Source organism: Thamnophis elegans, chromosome 8, assembly GCF_009769535.1.
Source record: "Thamnophis elegans isolate rThaEle1 chromosome 8, rThaEle1.pri, whole genome shotgun sequence".
In the NCBI taxonomy this organism is placed as follows: domain Eukaryota; kingdom Metazoa; phylum Chordata; class Lepidosauria; order Squamata; family Colubridae; genus Thamnophis; species Thamnophis elegans.
The window spans coordinates 79,728,720-79,743,495 of record NC_045548.1 but is presented as its reverse complement, the minus strand read 5'-3'; the positions used below and the strand labels follow the sequence as shown (position 1 = coordinate 79,743,495).

Sequence of the window (14,776 nt, the reverse complement as noted above, 5' to 3'; positions counted from 1 at the left end):
TATATTTAATTTATTTTATATTTAATAATTCTATTTTATATTTAATTTATTTATATTTAATTTAATTTATTTTATATTTAATAATTCTATTTTACATTTAATAATTTTATATTTAATAATTATTTTATTTTACATTTAGTTATTTTATTTTATATTTAATAATTTTATTTTACATTTAATAATTTTATTTTATATTTAGTTATTTTATTTTATATTTAGTTATTTTATTTTACATTTAATAATTTTATTTTATATTTAATAATTTTATTTTACATTTAGTAATTTTATTTTATATTTAATAATTATTTTATTTTACATTTAATAATTTTATTTTACATTTAATAATTTTATTTTACATTTAGTAATTTTATTTTACATTTAATAATTTTATTTTACATTTAATAATTTTATTTTACATTTAATAATTTTATTTTACATTTAATAATTTTATTTTATATTTAATAATTATTTTATTTTATATTTAATAATTTTATTTTATATTTAATAATTTTATTTTACATTTAATAATTTTATTTTATATTTAGTTATTTTATTTTATATTTAGTAATTTTATTTTACATTTAATAATTTTATTTTACATTTAATGATTTTATTTTATATTTAATAATTTTATTTTACATTTAGTTATTTTATTTTGTATTTAGTAATTTTATTTTACATTTAATAATTTTATTTTACATTTAATGATTTTATTTTATATTTAATAATTATTTTACATTTAATAATTTTATTTTATATTTAGTAATTTTATTTTATATTTAGTAATTTTATTTTGTATTTTATTATTTTATTTTGTATTTTATTATTTTATTTTGTATTTTATTCTATTATTTTATATTTTATTCTATTATTTTATATTTTACAATTTTATTTTATATTTTATTCTATTATTTTATATTTTATTCTATTGTTTTATATTTTACAATTTTATTTTATATTTTATTCTATTGTTTTTTATTTGTTTAGATGTACATTTTTCCTTGAGAGCAGGCAACACAATCTCTTTTTTAATGTGGACCAGAGTAGTAAAAAAAATGACAATAAAATTTACCTTATTTTTATCCTGCATTGATTATTTTTATAAACAACAACTTCCTGTTTTCTCCACAACCACAGCCCTGTGAGGTAGGTTGAGCTGAGAATTAAAGCCACCCAGCCAGCTTTTAGGACTAGAACTCACTGTCTCCTGGTCATTGGCCAGAAGTCACCCATTTGTCTTTCATGCCTAAGACGGAACTAGAACTCACTGTCTCCTGGTCATTGGCCCAAATCAATCAGATCACTTTTATGCCTAAGGCGGGACTAGAACTCCCAGTCTCCTGGTCATTGGCCCAAAATCACCCAGCTATCTTTCGTGCCTAAGGGGCGGGACTAGAACTCCCCGCCTCCTGCTTTTAAGCCTGGCCCCTTCGATTAAACGGGCTCTCTGCCGTTCCTTGAAGCCCCCTCAACCCTCAAGCCCCTTGCAAAGTGAGGAGTGGGGACCCCTTCCTCCCCCCCAGTCAATGGATGCAGAGCCCCCTCCCCCCTGGGGGGGGGTTCTCCTCTTTTGGGCAAGTCACTCCCCTCCATTCTATCTCCAGCCTGGTGGGGAAGGAAATCCTTATCAGGTGGGTTTTTGCGAGACGCAGGGGAGAAGCCATTTCCTGGGCTGAACCCCCCCCCTGCGGTGTGTTTTCTTGCCCCTCCAGGGCCTGAGCCCCTTGGGGACCCTGAAAGCCTGGGTGCAGCTCTACGGGAAGGATCTGGACCCGGAGACCCGTCATCACTGCAGAGCCATGGAGAGCCTGCTCCGGAAAACCGCGGTGGAGCCTGGTGAGGCTGTACCCAGTGGGATAATTGGGGGGGGGGCAGGGGGTTGCTCCAGGACAGCAGCCAGCCATCCTCTGGGGGGGGGAACGGGACACACACACACACACATGATCCGAGGAGAAGGAGACCACCCCCCTTGCTGTGAGAACTTGTAGAGAGATTTGGCGTCTCAATCTCTTTGTCAGCTTCCTTTTACATCGGGGGTCTCGGCCACCGGAAGGTCTGTGGACTTCAATTCCCAGAAGGGGAATTCTGGGAGTTGAAGTCCACAAGTCTTTTATTTTTTTAAAAGAAAAACCTTTATTTTGTTTATGCAAACTTCACATCTTTGCAACGCATTACACTTCTTGTACATATCTTGTAATTTTTTTTTATCTGTACATCTAAGTCTTGTATAGCTATAACTTTATATATATATATATATATATATATATATATATATATATGCATTTAAATTATTTCATGCATCTTTTTTCTTCATTCTCTATATAACATTCTCTATATTCTATGTGTAACAACCTTTATTACATTTGAATCGCTTTACATCCATTTCCTATTATTTATTTGCTACAGTCTATTTCGTATTTCTATCTTTTAATCATTTTCCGGTTTTGTAGTTGTTGTTTTTTTTTATTTGTTGATCTTTCTTCCTTTCTTTTTTGCTTTCCTGCTCCCCCCCCCCCCACCGAGGTTTTGGTGTCTTGCTATTAAAGTACATTCCACTTAAGCTTGTCTCGGCATTCGTTACTGGAAGGAGGAGGGGGTCGGAACAGATTTTTATTACTGGTATAAGACAAAGTGACAAGACTGGGACAAACTGTAAATAATGTGATGGGATAGAAGGATAGATAATGCATTAAGCCGGCTAATAGCTAATGGGCCAGATTATCTGTATATTAGGGGATTGTGTGATCGTAACAGCTTCGCTGGGCTGCACTATTTTAAATGTAAAAACAATACAAATATTTTTTTTTTTAAAAGAGAGAGCCTGGCTGCTGTCTCTCAGCCCCCCTAAATGATAGGCAGCCCCCTCCCCAATAGGAGAGCCCGCAGTGGAAAGAGGCAGGTGACCCTCCTATCCTGTCCTGGAGCTTCCTGGGACCTTCGGACTGGACGGGCCCTTTGGTTGACCCAACTCCCTTGCAGGTTCCCGGCCCCCTCCTCCCCGAGGAGAGACCCCCAGCCAACTCTTCGATGCAGAGCTCTGTTCTCCAAGCCCCCCTCCGAAGTCCCCGGGCGCCCGGCAGCGCCATCCAGAGGCGGAAGAAGACTGCATGGCCGCCCTGCGGCCGGTGAAGAAGAAACAGCGGCTGCTACTGGAGCAGACCCTGGCGGGGGAGGCGAGGCTGGCCCCCCCTGCAGACTATCAGGCCGCCATGCTTGGGCTGGGGAGCGCCCGCCTCCCTCCGAGCCCCGAGCGCCACAAAGCTCCCCCCAGGTCGGCCCTGATCCCAGCGGACGAGTACGTGGGGGACGACTGGCTGGAGGACGATCTGGCGCCCGGCACGGGGTCTCGCAAAAGGAGCCGCTGGAGCCCAGCCGGAGCTTGGGGGTCTGGCTCGGAGGACAGCGAAGGGGGGGCTCCTCGGCAGCCCCCTGAGACCACCAGCAGGAGGAGGAGGAGACCCGCCCGGCAGACGCGACTCACCCTCGACCGGACCCTGCTGGGGAGGAGCCGAGGAGCCGGCCCCCCACCCAGAGAGGACTCGGCTGCTGAGCCCGGCAGCCTTCTGGAAGGAGCCGGCAGCAGCCCCACTCGGTGGGGAGACAGTCCCCCCTTGGGTGCCATGCAGGTGAGTTATGGGACTGACCCCCCTCGCCCCCCCCATCCTGAGCTGAGCAGGACCCCAAACAGCTTCCTCAGCCTCCGCTCCCCCTCCCTCTGCTGCAGGTGCCGTCGCCTCCTGTCCGGGTGCGAGTGCGAGTTCAGGACAGCGTCTTCCTGATTCCAGTGCCAAAAAGGTAAGGGGGGGAGGGGGGCTTTCCTTAACAGCCAAGATGGTGGTTTTCTATTGTGGCCACTAAACAAGGACTTGCATTTTGCATTTGATAAGAGCCACGGTGGCGCAGTGGTTAGAGGGCAGCACTGCAGGCTGTTCCTGCTGCCTCCCGGCTGCCTGCAATTTGGCAGTTCGAATCCCACTCAGCCTCCCGTCCTTCCGGGGTCAGTAAAATAAGGGCTAGAATGAGGGGCCTCTCTTGGATCCCCCAGGAAGGGAGGGAGGGAGGGAGGGAGGTCTCAGGGTTCACACACACACACTTCCTCTTGGCATAGCTGGGCCTCCTCGGGCTGGGACGCCGAGATGCCGACCCCACGTGAGAAGTGTGTGTGTGTGCGTGTCCTTCTCCGAGAGCCTCTGCTGACCGGCCTCCTTCCTCTTCCTCGCAGGGAGGGCGGGAGCCGTCCGGTCTCGTGGCTGGCCGAGCAGGCCTCCCAGCGCTACTACCAGGCCTGTGGGCTCTTGCCCCGCCTCACCCTCAAGAAGGAGGGGGCCCTGCTGGACCCTCAGGACAGCGTCCTGGACGTCCTGCAAAGCAACGAAGAGGTGAGTGGCTCAGGGGGGGAGGGGGGGCTTTCTCCCACAGTTTTTGGGCTACATAGCAGGGGGCTGGTGCCAGAACAAACTCCCTGGAATTTGGGGCAGGAAGACCGAGCGGGATATTGGTGTGCTCCCGACGGAAGCCCCTGGCCAAAGGAGAGGAGGGGGGGAAGCCTTGGGACAAGCCATGCGAAGCGGAGACAGAGGTTCTGCTCTTCTGTACCGGGGACCCCTCGGCCAGGGAAGGAAGGGGGACTCCCTGGGGAGGGGGCAGTTCCTTCTCCTTCCAGACCAGCTGACCCTCCCACCACTCCCCTTCTCTGTCTCAGGTCTTGGCTGAAGTCCAGTCCTGGGACCTGCCGCCCCTCCTGGAGAGATACCGTAAGGCCTGCCAGACCCTGGCGGTGGGTAAGCACCCAGCCTTCCTCTGCACGGCGCTCTCTCTTCTTCTTCTTCATCATCATCTTCTTCTTCTTCTTTTAATCCCTTGCGAGGTGGAGCCTGGGCAACTGAATGGAGATGAGTGTTTTTACTGGCCGGATGCCCATCCTGTTGCCAATGCGGAGTGTTGATCAGCAGATACCGTATTTTTCTGAGTATAAGACACACTTTTTCCCCAAAAAAAGAGGTTGAAAATCTGGGTGCGTCTTATACACTGAATACAGCATTTTGGTCTCCCAAAACCCTACCCTGACCATTGGACACGCCAAGGGTTTGGGAGTACTGCAAAATGCTCCTGGGCCCCAGGGAGGCCAATCATTTTTTTTTTTTAAATTACCTCTTCAAAATTTTGGTGCATCTTATACTCCAATGCATCTTATAGTCCGAAAAATATGGTGTATATACTCGTGGCACAACATAACCGCGGTAGACTAAAGCACGCCGACAACACCGCGGCGCTAAAACCGCGATGTCAAAAGCGCGCCCACAACAGCGCGCCGACAACAGCGCGCCGATAGAAGCGCGATTTAACTTAAGGTAAGGTTTAGGGTTAGGTTTAGGGTAGATTTAGGGTTAGGTTTAGGGTTATTTTTAGGGTTATGTTACAGCGCGCTTCTGTCGGCGCACTGTTGTCGGCGCGCTGTTGTCGCGCGGTTTTGACTGTGCGGTTTTATCACCGCGCTTTAGTCTACCGCGGTTTTGTGGTGGAACCGTATATACTCACTGTGCCCAGAGAGATCAATATCTGCCTCCACCTGGGATTGAACTCACAGCCTCTTGGCTGGGAGGCGAGAGCTCCGCCTCTAGGTCACTGCGGCCCTCTGCACGGCGCTCTCTCTGGATATATTTATCCCCGCCTGGAGCGTCCTTATGAAAGCGTTCTGCCCAGTTGTGAGTACAAACCTAGGAAGCTTTTTGAAAGTGTCTAATTCAGGTGCCCAGAAGCCTGGGGTGGGCGGCCATGTTTGAACGGCCACAAAACAGGTGGCCGTACGTCGAGGACTCCGCCGCGCATGGAGCACAACTCCAATGTTGGTTCCTCGGCTCCAAGAGGGGCTTCTCTCGTGCCCGTTCTGGGCTCCAGGATGAGGCCAAGGGAGCCTCCGAGGCCGGAGAAGGTTGGCCTACAGATCCGTTGTGGGGAACCTGATGGTCGGATGGGCCTTTGAAGAGACTGGGGTTAGGAGTCGGAGCCTCGGTGCTCCCCGAGCCCAGTTCTTTGCTCCCGGGCATTTCATCACCAAACTAGGCAACATCATCAGTGCGGGAAGGTTTGTGTTAGGAGGTTTTCAAGCCCTGATGAGGTGATTTAGTTTGGTAGTGAAACGTCTGCAAAAAAGCAATCAGGTTGAGAGAGTACCAAGGGCGCCACAGTTATTTCCTCCTCCTCCTCCTCCTCCTCCTCCTCCTCTTCCGTAACCTCACTCCCTTGTAGCACTGATGATGTTACCTGGCTGGGTCACGAAACGTCTGCACGAAAGCATCAAGCTCAGAGAGCCCCAAGGACTCAGAGTCCTCCTCCTTCTGTTCCTCCCTCCTCCCAAATCTCTCTCCCTTCCGGCACTGATGACATTACCTAGTTTGGTAATGAAATATCTGCATTTGTAAACACAACAACGGATAGAATGGATGGAGGGAGGAGTAGAAGGGAAAATAGGAAGGAGAGGAGAAAGGAGAGGAATAGGAGAAAGGGAAAGGCAGAGGAAGAATGGGAGGGAATGTAAGAGTAGGAAAGAGGGGAGGAATGGGAAGAAGAGGGGAAGGGTAAAGGGGAGGAAGGGGAAAGAGAGAAGGGAAAGGAGAGGAGGAAAGAAGGAAGGAGAGAAGAAAGAGAAGAAAGGGGGGTAGGAAGGAGGGAGGGAAGCAAGGAGGGAAGGAAGGAGGGAAGGAAGGAGAGAAGGAAGGAGGGAAGGAAGGAGGGAAGGAAGGAGAGAAGAAAGGAGGGAAGGAAGGAGGGAAGGAAGGAGGGAATGTAGGAGAGAAGGAAGGGGGGAAGGAAGGAGGAAAGGAAGGGGGAAAGGAAGGAGAGGAGAAAAGAAAGGAGGGAAGGAAGGAGGGAAGGAAAGAGGGAGGGAGGGAAGAAGAAGTTGGACCGTTGTAAGATAAGATGGATCTTCAAGTATATTGTCAACAGTAGGGAAAAATTGTTATAAATACATATTATTAATAACAGTTATGAGATCATATAATTGTGAATGTATATATGAAATTGATGAAATAAAAAATTGGAAAAAAAAAAAAAGAAATGTCTGCATGGAAACCAACAAGCTCAGAGAACAACACCACCACCACCACCACCTCCTCCTCCTCCTCCTCCTCCTCCTCCCGGAGGAAGCCACCCGGAGTCCTACGGGATTGGGCGGCATATAAATTTATTAAATTACTAATTAAATTACTAAATTACTCCTCTTCCTCCTCCCTCCCTTCTAGCACTGATGGTGTTACTTGGTTTGGTAACGAAACATCTGTAACAAAAACCCCCAAGCTCAGAAAGCACCAAGGACGCCAACGTTCTCCCCCCCCCATCTCGCCACAACCCCCCCTCCCTTTTAGCATGGATAATGTTCCCTTGTTGGGCAGGGAAAACCCCACGCTCCGAGAGCCCCACGGACCCCTCAGTCCAACCTTCAGCTACACAAATATTCTCCCCCATCATTACTCAAAGCACCTTTTAGAAGACCCATTGCAAAAGCCTCTCCTGCACTTCCAACCCTCCCCTCTCCAGTGAGACTCCTCCGCCATCAGACCGTGGCCTGGTTGGCAAGTCACATTAAGCCATGGTTTAATGGGGGTGGGGATCGCAATAAAGCCATGTGTCAGGCCTGCAGCCCTCCTTTTGGGGGGGGGTCTTTGGCCTGCCATACTTTCTATTCTTCTACTATGAATTTTCTATGGTGGGAAAACAGGAGTTGGATGCTATGTAGCCATAACAATATTCTTTCTAGAAGGCCAAGGTCATCCTTTGTCTCTGCACCTGACCGGAACTGGATGGGAGGAAGCTGCCAGCGTGGCAGTGGGAGATGGGACCATGGGATGGACTTGTGGGTGGTGGTGGGAGGAAAGATCTTGAACTTTCAACTGGGTGGGGAAAACCGGGAAGCTTTCAGATTCGGGTCTTCCCAGATGTGCCAACATGGCTCTCTTGATAAATTGGAACTTTGAGCAATCCTTTGCCTCGGACTCTGATTTACTTTTGGATGCTATTGGGAAGCCTGACAGTCTCCCTCGTCTGCTTTCCCTCCTGGCGAGGGGCTCGTCTAACCTGTCTCCCTTTCTCCCCCTCTGCCCCGCAGGAGAACACCCGTTGCTGGGGAAGCTCTTGGAACGCCAGGAGTCGGCCTCGTCCTTCAGCGTCTCCGGCACGGCTCTGCGCCCCCACCACCTGCGCCCTCTCCTGCGGGCCCTCAAGCTGCAGGCCTCCCTCCGCCAGCTGAGCCTCTCTGGCACTGGGCTGGGGGACGAGTCGGCCGAGGAGCTCCAGGCCACGCTGGGCACCATCCCTGGGCTGAAGCACCTGGATCTCTCGGCCAACCGGCTGGGCCCCGACGGGCTGCAGAAGTTGGCTACGGGCCTTCCTGGCTCCTTCACCTTCCAGGTAAACGTGGAGTGATGTGTGGGAAGAAAAGTAGATCCTGCATTTAATTTAAAGCCTTTCATTCACTTCCAAGCCCCAAAGAAGAGGGAGTCAAGCTATTCTCCAAGGCACCTGAGGGCAGGACAAGAAGCAATGGGTGGAAACTAATCAAGGAGAGAAGCAACTTAGAACTGAGGAGGAATTTCCTGACAGTGAGGACAATTAATCAGTGGAACAGAAGTTGCCTCCAGAAGTTGCTTCCATCAATGGAAGTTTTTAGGAATATGTTGGATAGCCATTTGTCTGAAGTGGTGTAGGGTTTCCTGCCTAGGCAGGGGGTTGGACTAGAAGACCTCCAAGCTCCCTCCCAACTCTGTTATTCTATTCGATTCATAAATAGTCACCTGGGCTGAGGACAAGGAAAAGGAACTTGAGGGAAAATATCCACCACCAGGTGACGGAGGCCCCAAAGGTGCTTTTTCCAAACCGGACTTTCTGGGTTTTTGCCTTGAAGACATTTCGATCCTCATCCAGGAAGATGAAGAGGGACTGAACTGGAGAACCACAGAAGCTTCTTAGATGAGAAGCAAAATGAATGAGAACGATTGGAAAAAGCACCTTTGGGAAGTCAATACCTTCTTTCCTTCACGCCATTGAGAAGATGGATGAATGAGGAGGGAGGGAAGGAAGGAAGGAAAAAAGGCATAGAGAAGATAAGGAAGGAAGGAAGGAAGGAAGGAAAAAAGGCATAGAGAAGATAGGAAGGAAGGAAGGAAGATGATATTGATGATGATGATGATGTTACCTAGTTGGGTAATGAAACGCCTACCCTGTTTTCCTGAAAATAATCCCTCCCTGGATAAGAAGCCCAATCAGACTTTTGAGCACATGCACTAAAATAAGCCCTCCCTGAAAACATTGCAACACAGCAGCAGCCTTGAGGTGACCACGCTCTCTGCCTCCTGCACCTCCAAAATAACAAGAGCTCCCCAAAAACAAGGCCAAGCGCTTATTTCGGGGGTCAAAATAAAATGAGACCCTGTGTTGTTTTCAGGGAAACACAGTACAAGAAAACAAGCAAGCTCAGAGAACACCAAAGACCAGGGAGGGAGGGAGGGAGGAAATAAGGAAGGGAGGCATTGCTGATGACACTACCTAGTTGGGTTATGAAACGTCTGCAAGGAAACCACCCAGCTCAGAGAGCCCTGAGAAGGGAGGGAGGGAGGGAATACGGGAGGGGGAAGAGGGGGAGACATCACTGATGACGCTCCCCAGTTGGGTCTGCAAGGAAACCCTCCCCAGCTCAGAGAGCTTCAAGGTCCCCAGTTCAACCCCGACCTTCAAAGATTCTGTCAGTTGTTATTGGGGGTGGGGGGGGGGCTCCCTATTAGCTTTCCTGACCTCTCCAGTTCCTGCCAAGGGCTTGGCTGCCCCTTTACCTGCTCCGGCCCTATGGAACGATCTACCCCCAGAGATCCGGACCCTCCCCACTCTCACGGCCTTCCGAAAGTCTAATAAGACCTGGCTTTTCCGGCAGGCCTGGGGCTGTTGACCTCTTGAATGAGGTCCAGCCCCCACTCAGGTTGAGTGTCAGCACTCCTCCATTGAATAATTAGGAAAGAAAACCACGAGACTCCATTGATAGAAATCAAGTGTACTTTTACTAATTATAAATGATTAGAAGCGTAGCAAAGCGAAGGCTGATTATTTAGGCGCAAAAGCGAGTGATATATAGAATAATCCATTCCCCACCCCTTGGCATCCCAGTTGCAGTCCAATCATAATTCTCCCAAGTGTCAGGTGTGAGATAACTTCGAAAGGCATCACCAAGATGGAATGTCGGTGCCGTTGGCCTTGGCGGGAAACCTCCTCCGCATGCGCAGTGAGACAGGCAGCAGAACTCCAGAATCTTCCTCCAGCACTATTAGTAGTCCCCTCCCAAATACCATGCCCCCACTCCCCATTTCAATGGCAGCCGAAGCAGCAGCAAAGCAGAGGCTGGCATTGAGTGCATGTTGTGTCTTTTAACTGCCTTCTCTTCCACTTTTTAAACTTTTTAGTATTCTTTTAACTGTTTTTATGTAAGCCGCCCGGAGTCCTTCGGGATTGGGCGCCATATAAATTTATTAAACATTCAACATTCATTCAACATTTTCTTGTTCCAGGCCTTAGAAGAGCTGGATCTCAGCTTGAACCCCTTGGGTGATGGCAGTGCCCACTCTGTAGCCTCGCTGCTCCAGGCTTGCCCTGTTCTGGGAACCCTCCGATTGCAAGGCTGCGGCCTTGGCGCCACCTTCCTGGAGCCTCCCTCTCTCCTGCTGGCCAGCACCTTGAAAGGTAGGAAGAAGGGGGTGGGGTATGGAGTATTCGAGGACCCTTCTGGCTGCCGAAAGACAAGGGGTGACAGGGAGGCCTTCAGAAGTCCAGGTGGGAGGGTGAGACCTAAAATCAGAAACATTTCTGTTAGGGATACTGCTAGAAAAACATGACAACAGGAATGTGTACTTAATATCACATGTTTTGAGAGCAGAATCATATTTGCACAACATTAGAAAAATGAGGAAACTCCTAGAGATGAAAATATAATGGGGAAAAAATAAGAGATTGTGTGGAAATGGATAGTTAACATTAAAGATAAAGGACAAAGAAGATATAGACTATTTTTTAACCTGGGATTTGTTTTAACCAATGGCCACCCTGTTTTCCTGAAAATAATCCCTCCCTGGATAAGACGCCCAATTGGGCTTTTGAGTGCGTGTCCTACAACAGTGTTTCTCATAAGATACAACACTCAATGATACTCAAAGGATGCTAATTAAAAGCAATCAACATAATCATAGTGGGATACTGAATAAACCACATAAATCATAAGACATACCGTCAACAGCAAAGTTACAGTGATAAGATGCTAGACGCAGTGTTTCTCAACCTTGGCGACTTTAAGTCCTGTGGACTTCAACTCCCAGAATCCCCCAGCCAGCTGTGCTGGCTGGGGAATTCTGGGAGTTGAAGTCCAGACATCTTCAAGTTGACAAGGTTGAGAAACACCGTCCTAAAATAAGCCCTCCCTGAAAACATTGCAACACAGCAGTAGCCATGAGGTGACCACGCTCCCCGCCTCCTCCTGCACCTCCAAAATAATAAGACCTCCCCGAAAATAAGGCCAAGCGCTTATTTCGGGGGTCAAAAGAAAATAAGACTCTGTTATTTTCAGGGAAACACAGTAGATAATAAAGATAGAAAATAGAAGTTGGAAGGATACCATTATAAACAAGTAAAAAATATTATTGTTATGTATATGTAAATTGACTCAGACAATACACTGTTTATTAAGCACTGGTATATGTTAAAGAAAAAGGTAAAAATAAAAGTATCCAAGGGGTTTTGCTTGAGAAGCGTTGGGGGGCAATGAGCCCGTCCAGGAACTAAGAGGTCCAGTAATGGTGTGGCCCTCAGGACCCCTCCCTCCTCCTCCTACATGTGAGCTGTGCTCTCAACCCCCTGGAGATGCCCCACCTCCCCCTCCTCTTTCCTGGCAGGCGCTGTGCACCTGAAGAGACTCGCGCTCTCCCACAATGCCCTGGGCCCCCGTGGCCTTGGGCTCCTCTTGAAAAACCTGCCCTTCGAATCCCTGACCCACCTGGAGGTGGGCTCCCTGCAGCCCAGGGCGGGGGACCGGCCACAGCTGAGAGACGCCGTGGTTAGCTATCTAACGCAGGTTGGTGCTCTCTGACTGCCCCGAGGGATTGGGGGGGGGTGCTATCTGCACTGTTGAATTTGGGGAATGGGGAGAAGATCACACACACACAGACACAACTCAATTCTGAATCTTCTTGGGACAGGAAGGCTGCGTTCTGACCCACCTGGGACTCTCTGGGAATCACCTGGACGAAGCCGATGTATCAGAGCTAGCTAGGTAAGAAGGCGGCTGTAGCTCAGTTCATTTCATTTATTGGTTTTGTATGCCGCCCACTCCCGAAGGACTCCAGGCTTCGGCTTACAATAAAACAGGGAAAGGGGATGAATAAGACAATATACAAGACAATACAACAATTTAAAAATACGAACAAGGTTCACAGATGAAGTGGGGCTGGATACTTCAACAGCCCCCAGCCTGCCGTAACGGCCAGGACTTAGTAGCTTTACGGAAGGCCGGGAGGGTAGTTGCGGGTGTGAGAAGGAAGCCTTTAGTATCCTTGGATGGTCATAGGGGACCATCATCTTAGGGGTATCTAGAGGACAACTGGACCCCCCGTTTGGTTCTGCTAAGTTTGTAGTCCTCCTTGTTGCCATCCGGCAGGAGATGTTCTCTGCGCTGTTGAGCTTTTGAAAATGAGGGGGTGGGGGAAATGAGGGGTGGGGGGGGTTCAACTTATTCTCCAAAGCCCCTGAAGGCAGGAGAAGAGGCGACAGATGGAAACTCATCAACCTGGAATTAAGGAGAAACTTCCTAGCAGTGAGGAATAATTAATCAGTGGAACAGCTTCCCTCCAGAGGTTGTGGGTGACCCATCGCTGGAGGTTTTGAAGAAGAGACTGGGCAGACCCTTACCTGAGATTGAGCAGGGGTGGGGGGTGGACTAGAAGATCTCTGGTGTCCCTTCCAGCTTCTCTTGTCTCTTCTCAACAGCTGGAACCAATCGCAAGCCAGTCCTCCTAGGACAGTGTTTCTCAACCTTGGCGACTTTAAGTCCTGTGGACTTCAACTCCCAGAATCCCCCAGCCAGCTGTGCTGGCTGGGGGATTCTGGGAGTTGAAGTCCACAGGACTTAAAGTCGCCAAGGTTGAGAAACACTGTCCTAGGGGAAAGGAGGGGGGGGTTCCCTCCTCTTAACACGATGAAGGTTGGTGGGACTAGAACCCTGGGTTCGGGGAGCTGAGCCTCTGTGCCAGGCCCTTGTCTGGATGGGTGGACTTCAACTCCCAGAATTCCCTGGCTATGCAGGCTGGGGGGGGGTTCTGGGAATTGAAGTCCACCCATCTTAAAAGTTGTCAAGGTTGGGAAATCCTGGTCTAGGGTCTCCTGCCTGAGCAGGGGGTTGGACTAGAAGACCTCCAAGGTCCCTTCCGATTCTGGTGCTCCGTTGCTCACCTCCGTCACTCAAGAGGTGCTTCTCTCCTCAGGGCTCTCCTCGCTTGCCCGTCCTTAGTCTCGCTGGACCTGTCCGCAAACCCCGCCATCGGCATCCTTGGTCTCCGGACGCTGCTGGTCAACCTGGAGGAGCGGAAGCGGGGGCTCCAGGTCCTCAGCCTGGCCGGTGAGGGTCGTTTACAGCTGTTGTCCCATGAACAGGTGTCCGGTCACTTTCCCCTGCAGCTTAACAGTGTAACACAACGGGGATCTCCTCCAGCGTGTATCTACTCTGAGAAGTCCTTGGTGGTCTCTGAGCTTGGTGGGTTTTCTTGCAGGCGTTTCATTACCATATTATATATGCTGGCACTGATGGTGTTACCTAGTTTGGTAATGAAACGCCAGCAAGGAAACCACCAAGCTCAGAGACCACCAAGGACCCATTTCAACCCTGAGCTACAAATATTCTCTTTTATTTGTGTCTGCCCTGCACAAAAACGAAGGAGGTGGGTCGTCCTGCTCCTCTTTCAAGCCCAAGTCCTCTCCCTGCCCGGGAAGGATGCAAAGAAAATCATAAAAATTTAATAGCAATAGCAGTTAGACTTATATACCGCTTCATAGGGCTTTCAGCCCTCTCTAAGCGGTTTACAGAGTCAGCATATCACCCCCACAGTCTGGGTCCTCATTTCTCCCACCTCGGAGGGACGGAAGGCTGAGTCTACCTTGAGTCAACCTGGTGAGATTTGAATAGCAATAGCAATAGCAGTTAGACTTATATACCGCTTCATAGGGCTTTCAGCCCTCTCTAAGCGGTTTACAGAGTCAGCATATTGCCCCCAACAGTCTGGGTCCTCATTTCACCCAGATAGATAGATAGATGATAGGTAGATAGATAGATATAGAGAGAGGGAGAGATAGATATAGAGGGAGGGAGGGAGGGAGAGATAGATATAGATAGATATAGATAGAATAGATAGATAGATAGATAGATAGATAGATAGATAGATAGATAGATAGATAGATAGATAGATAGATAACAATAGCAGTTAGACTGATATACCGCTTCCTAGGGCTTTCAGCCCTCTCTAAGCGGTTTACAGAGTCAGCATATCGCCCCCACAGTCTGGGTCCTCATTTCACCCACCTCGGAAGGATGGAAGGCTGAGTCAACCTTCAGCCGGTGAGATTTGAACCGCCGAACTGCAGATAACAGTCAGTTGAAGTGGCCTGCAGTACTGCACCCTAACCACTGCGCCACCTCGAAGATTCAGGACAATTTTTCTGCATTGCCAGTTGGCTTCTGGAGTTACTTCACAGT

The 14,776-nt window shown here is 48.3% G+C and overlaps 1 protein-coding gene across 1 annotated transcript in view; it reads left to right on the top strand.

Annotated features, from left to right (window-relative positions):
* Window positions 1-14,776, top strand: part of TONSL (tonsoku like, DNA repair protein) — a 43,018-nt gene that overhangs the window by 26,683 nt on the left and 1,559 nt on the right. The window contains exons 16-25 of the mRNA XM_032223264.1: window positions 1,713-1,836; window positions 2,980-3,626; window positions 3,725-3,795; window positions 4,223-4,379; window positions 4,703-4,781; window positions 8,108-8,409; window positions 10,554-10,725; window positions 11,928-12,106; window positions 12,231-12,304; window positions 13,512-13,645. Coding sequence (XP_032079155.1) covers window positions 1,713-1,836; window positions 2,980-3,626; window positions 3,725-3,795; window positions 4,223-4,379; window positions 4,703-4,781; window positions 8,108-8,409; window positions 10,554-10,725; window positions 11,928-12,106; window positions 12,231-12,304; window positions 13,512-13,645 — 1,939 coding nt within the window. The remainder of the gene's footprint in view (window positions 1-1,712; window positions 1,837-2,979; window positions 3,627-3,724; window positions 3,796-4,222; window positions 4,380-4,702; window positions 4,782-8,107; window positions 8,410-10,553; window positions 10,726-11,927; window positions 12,107-12,230; window positions 12,305-13,511; window positions 13,646-14,776) is intronic.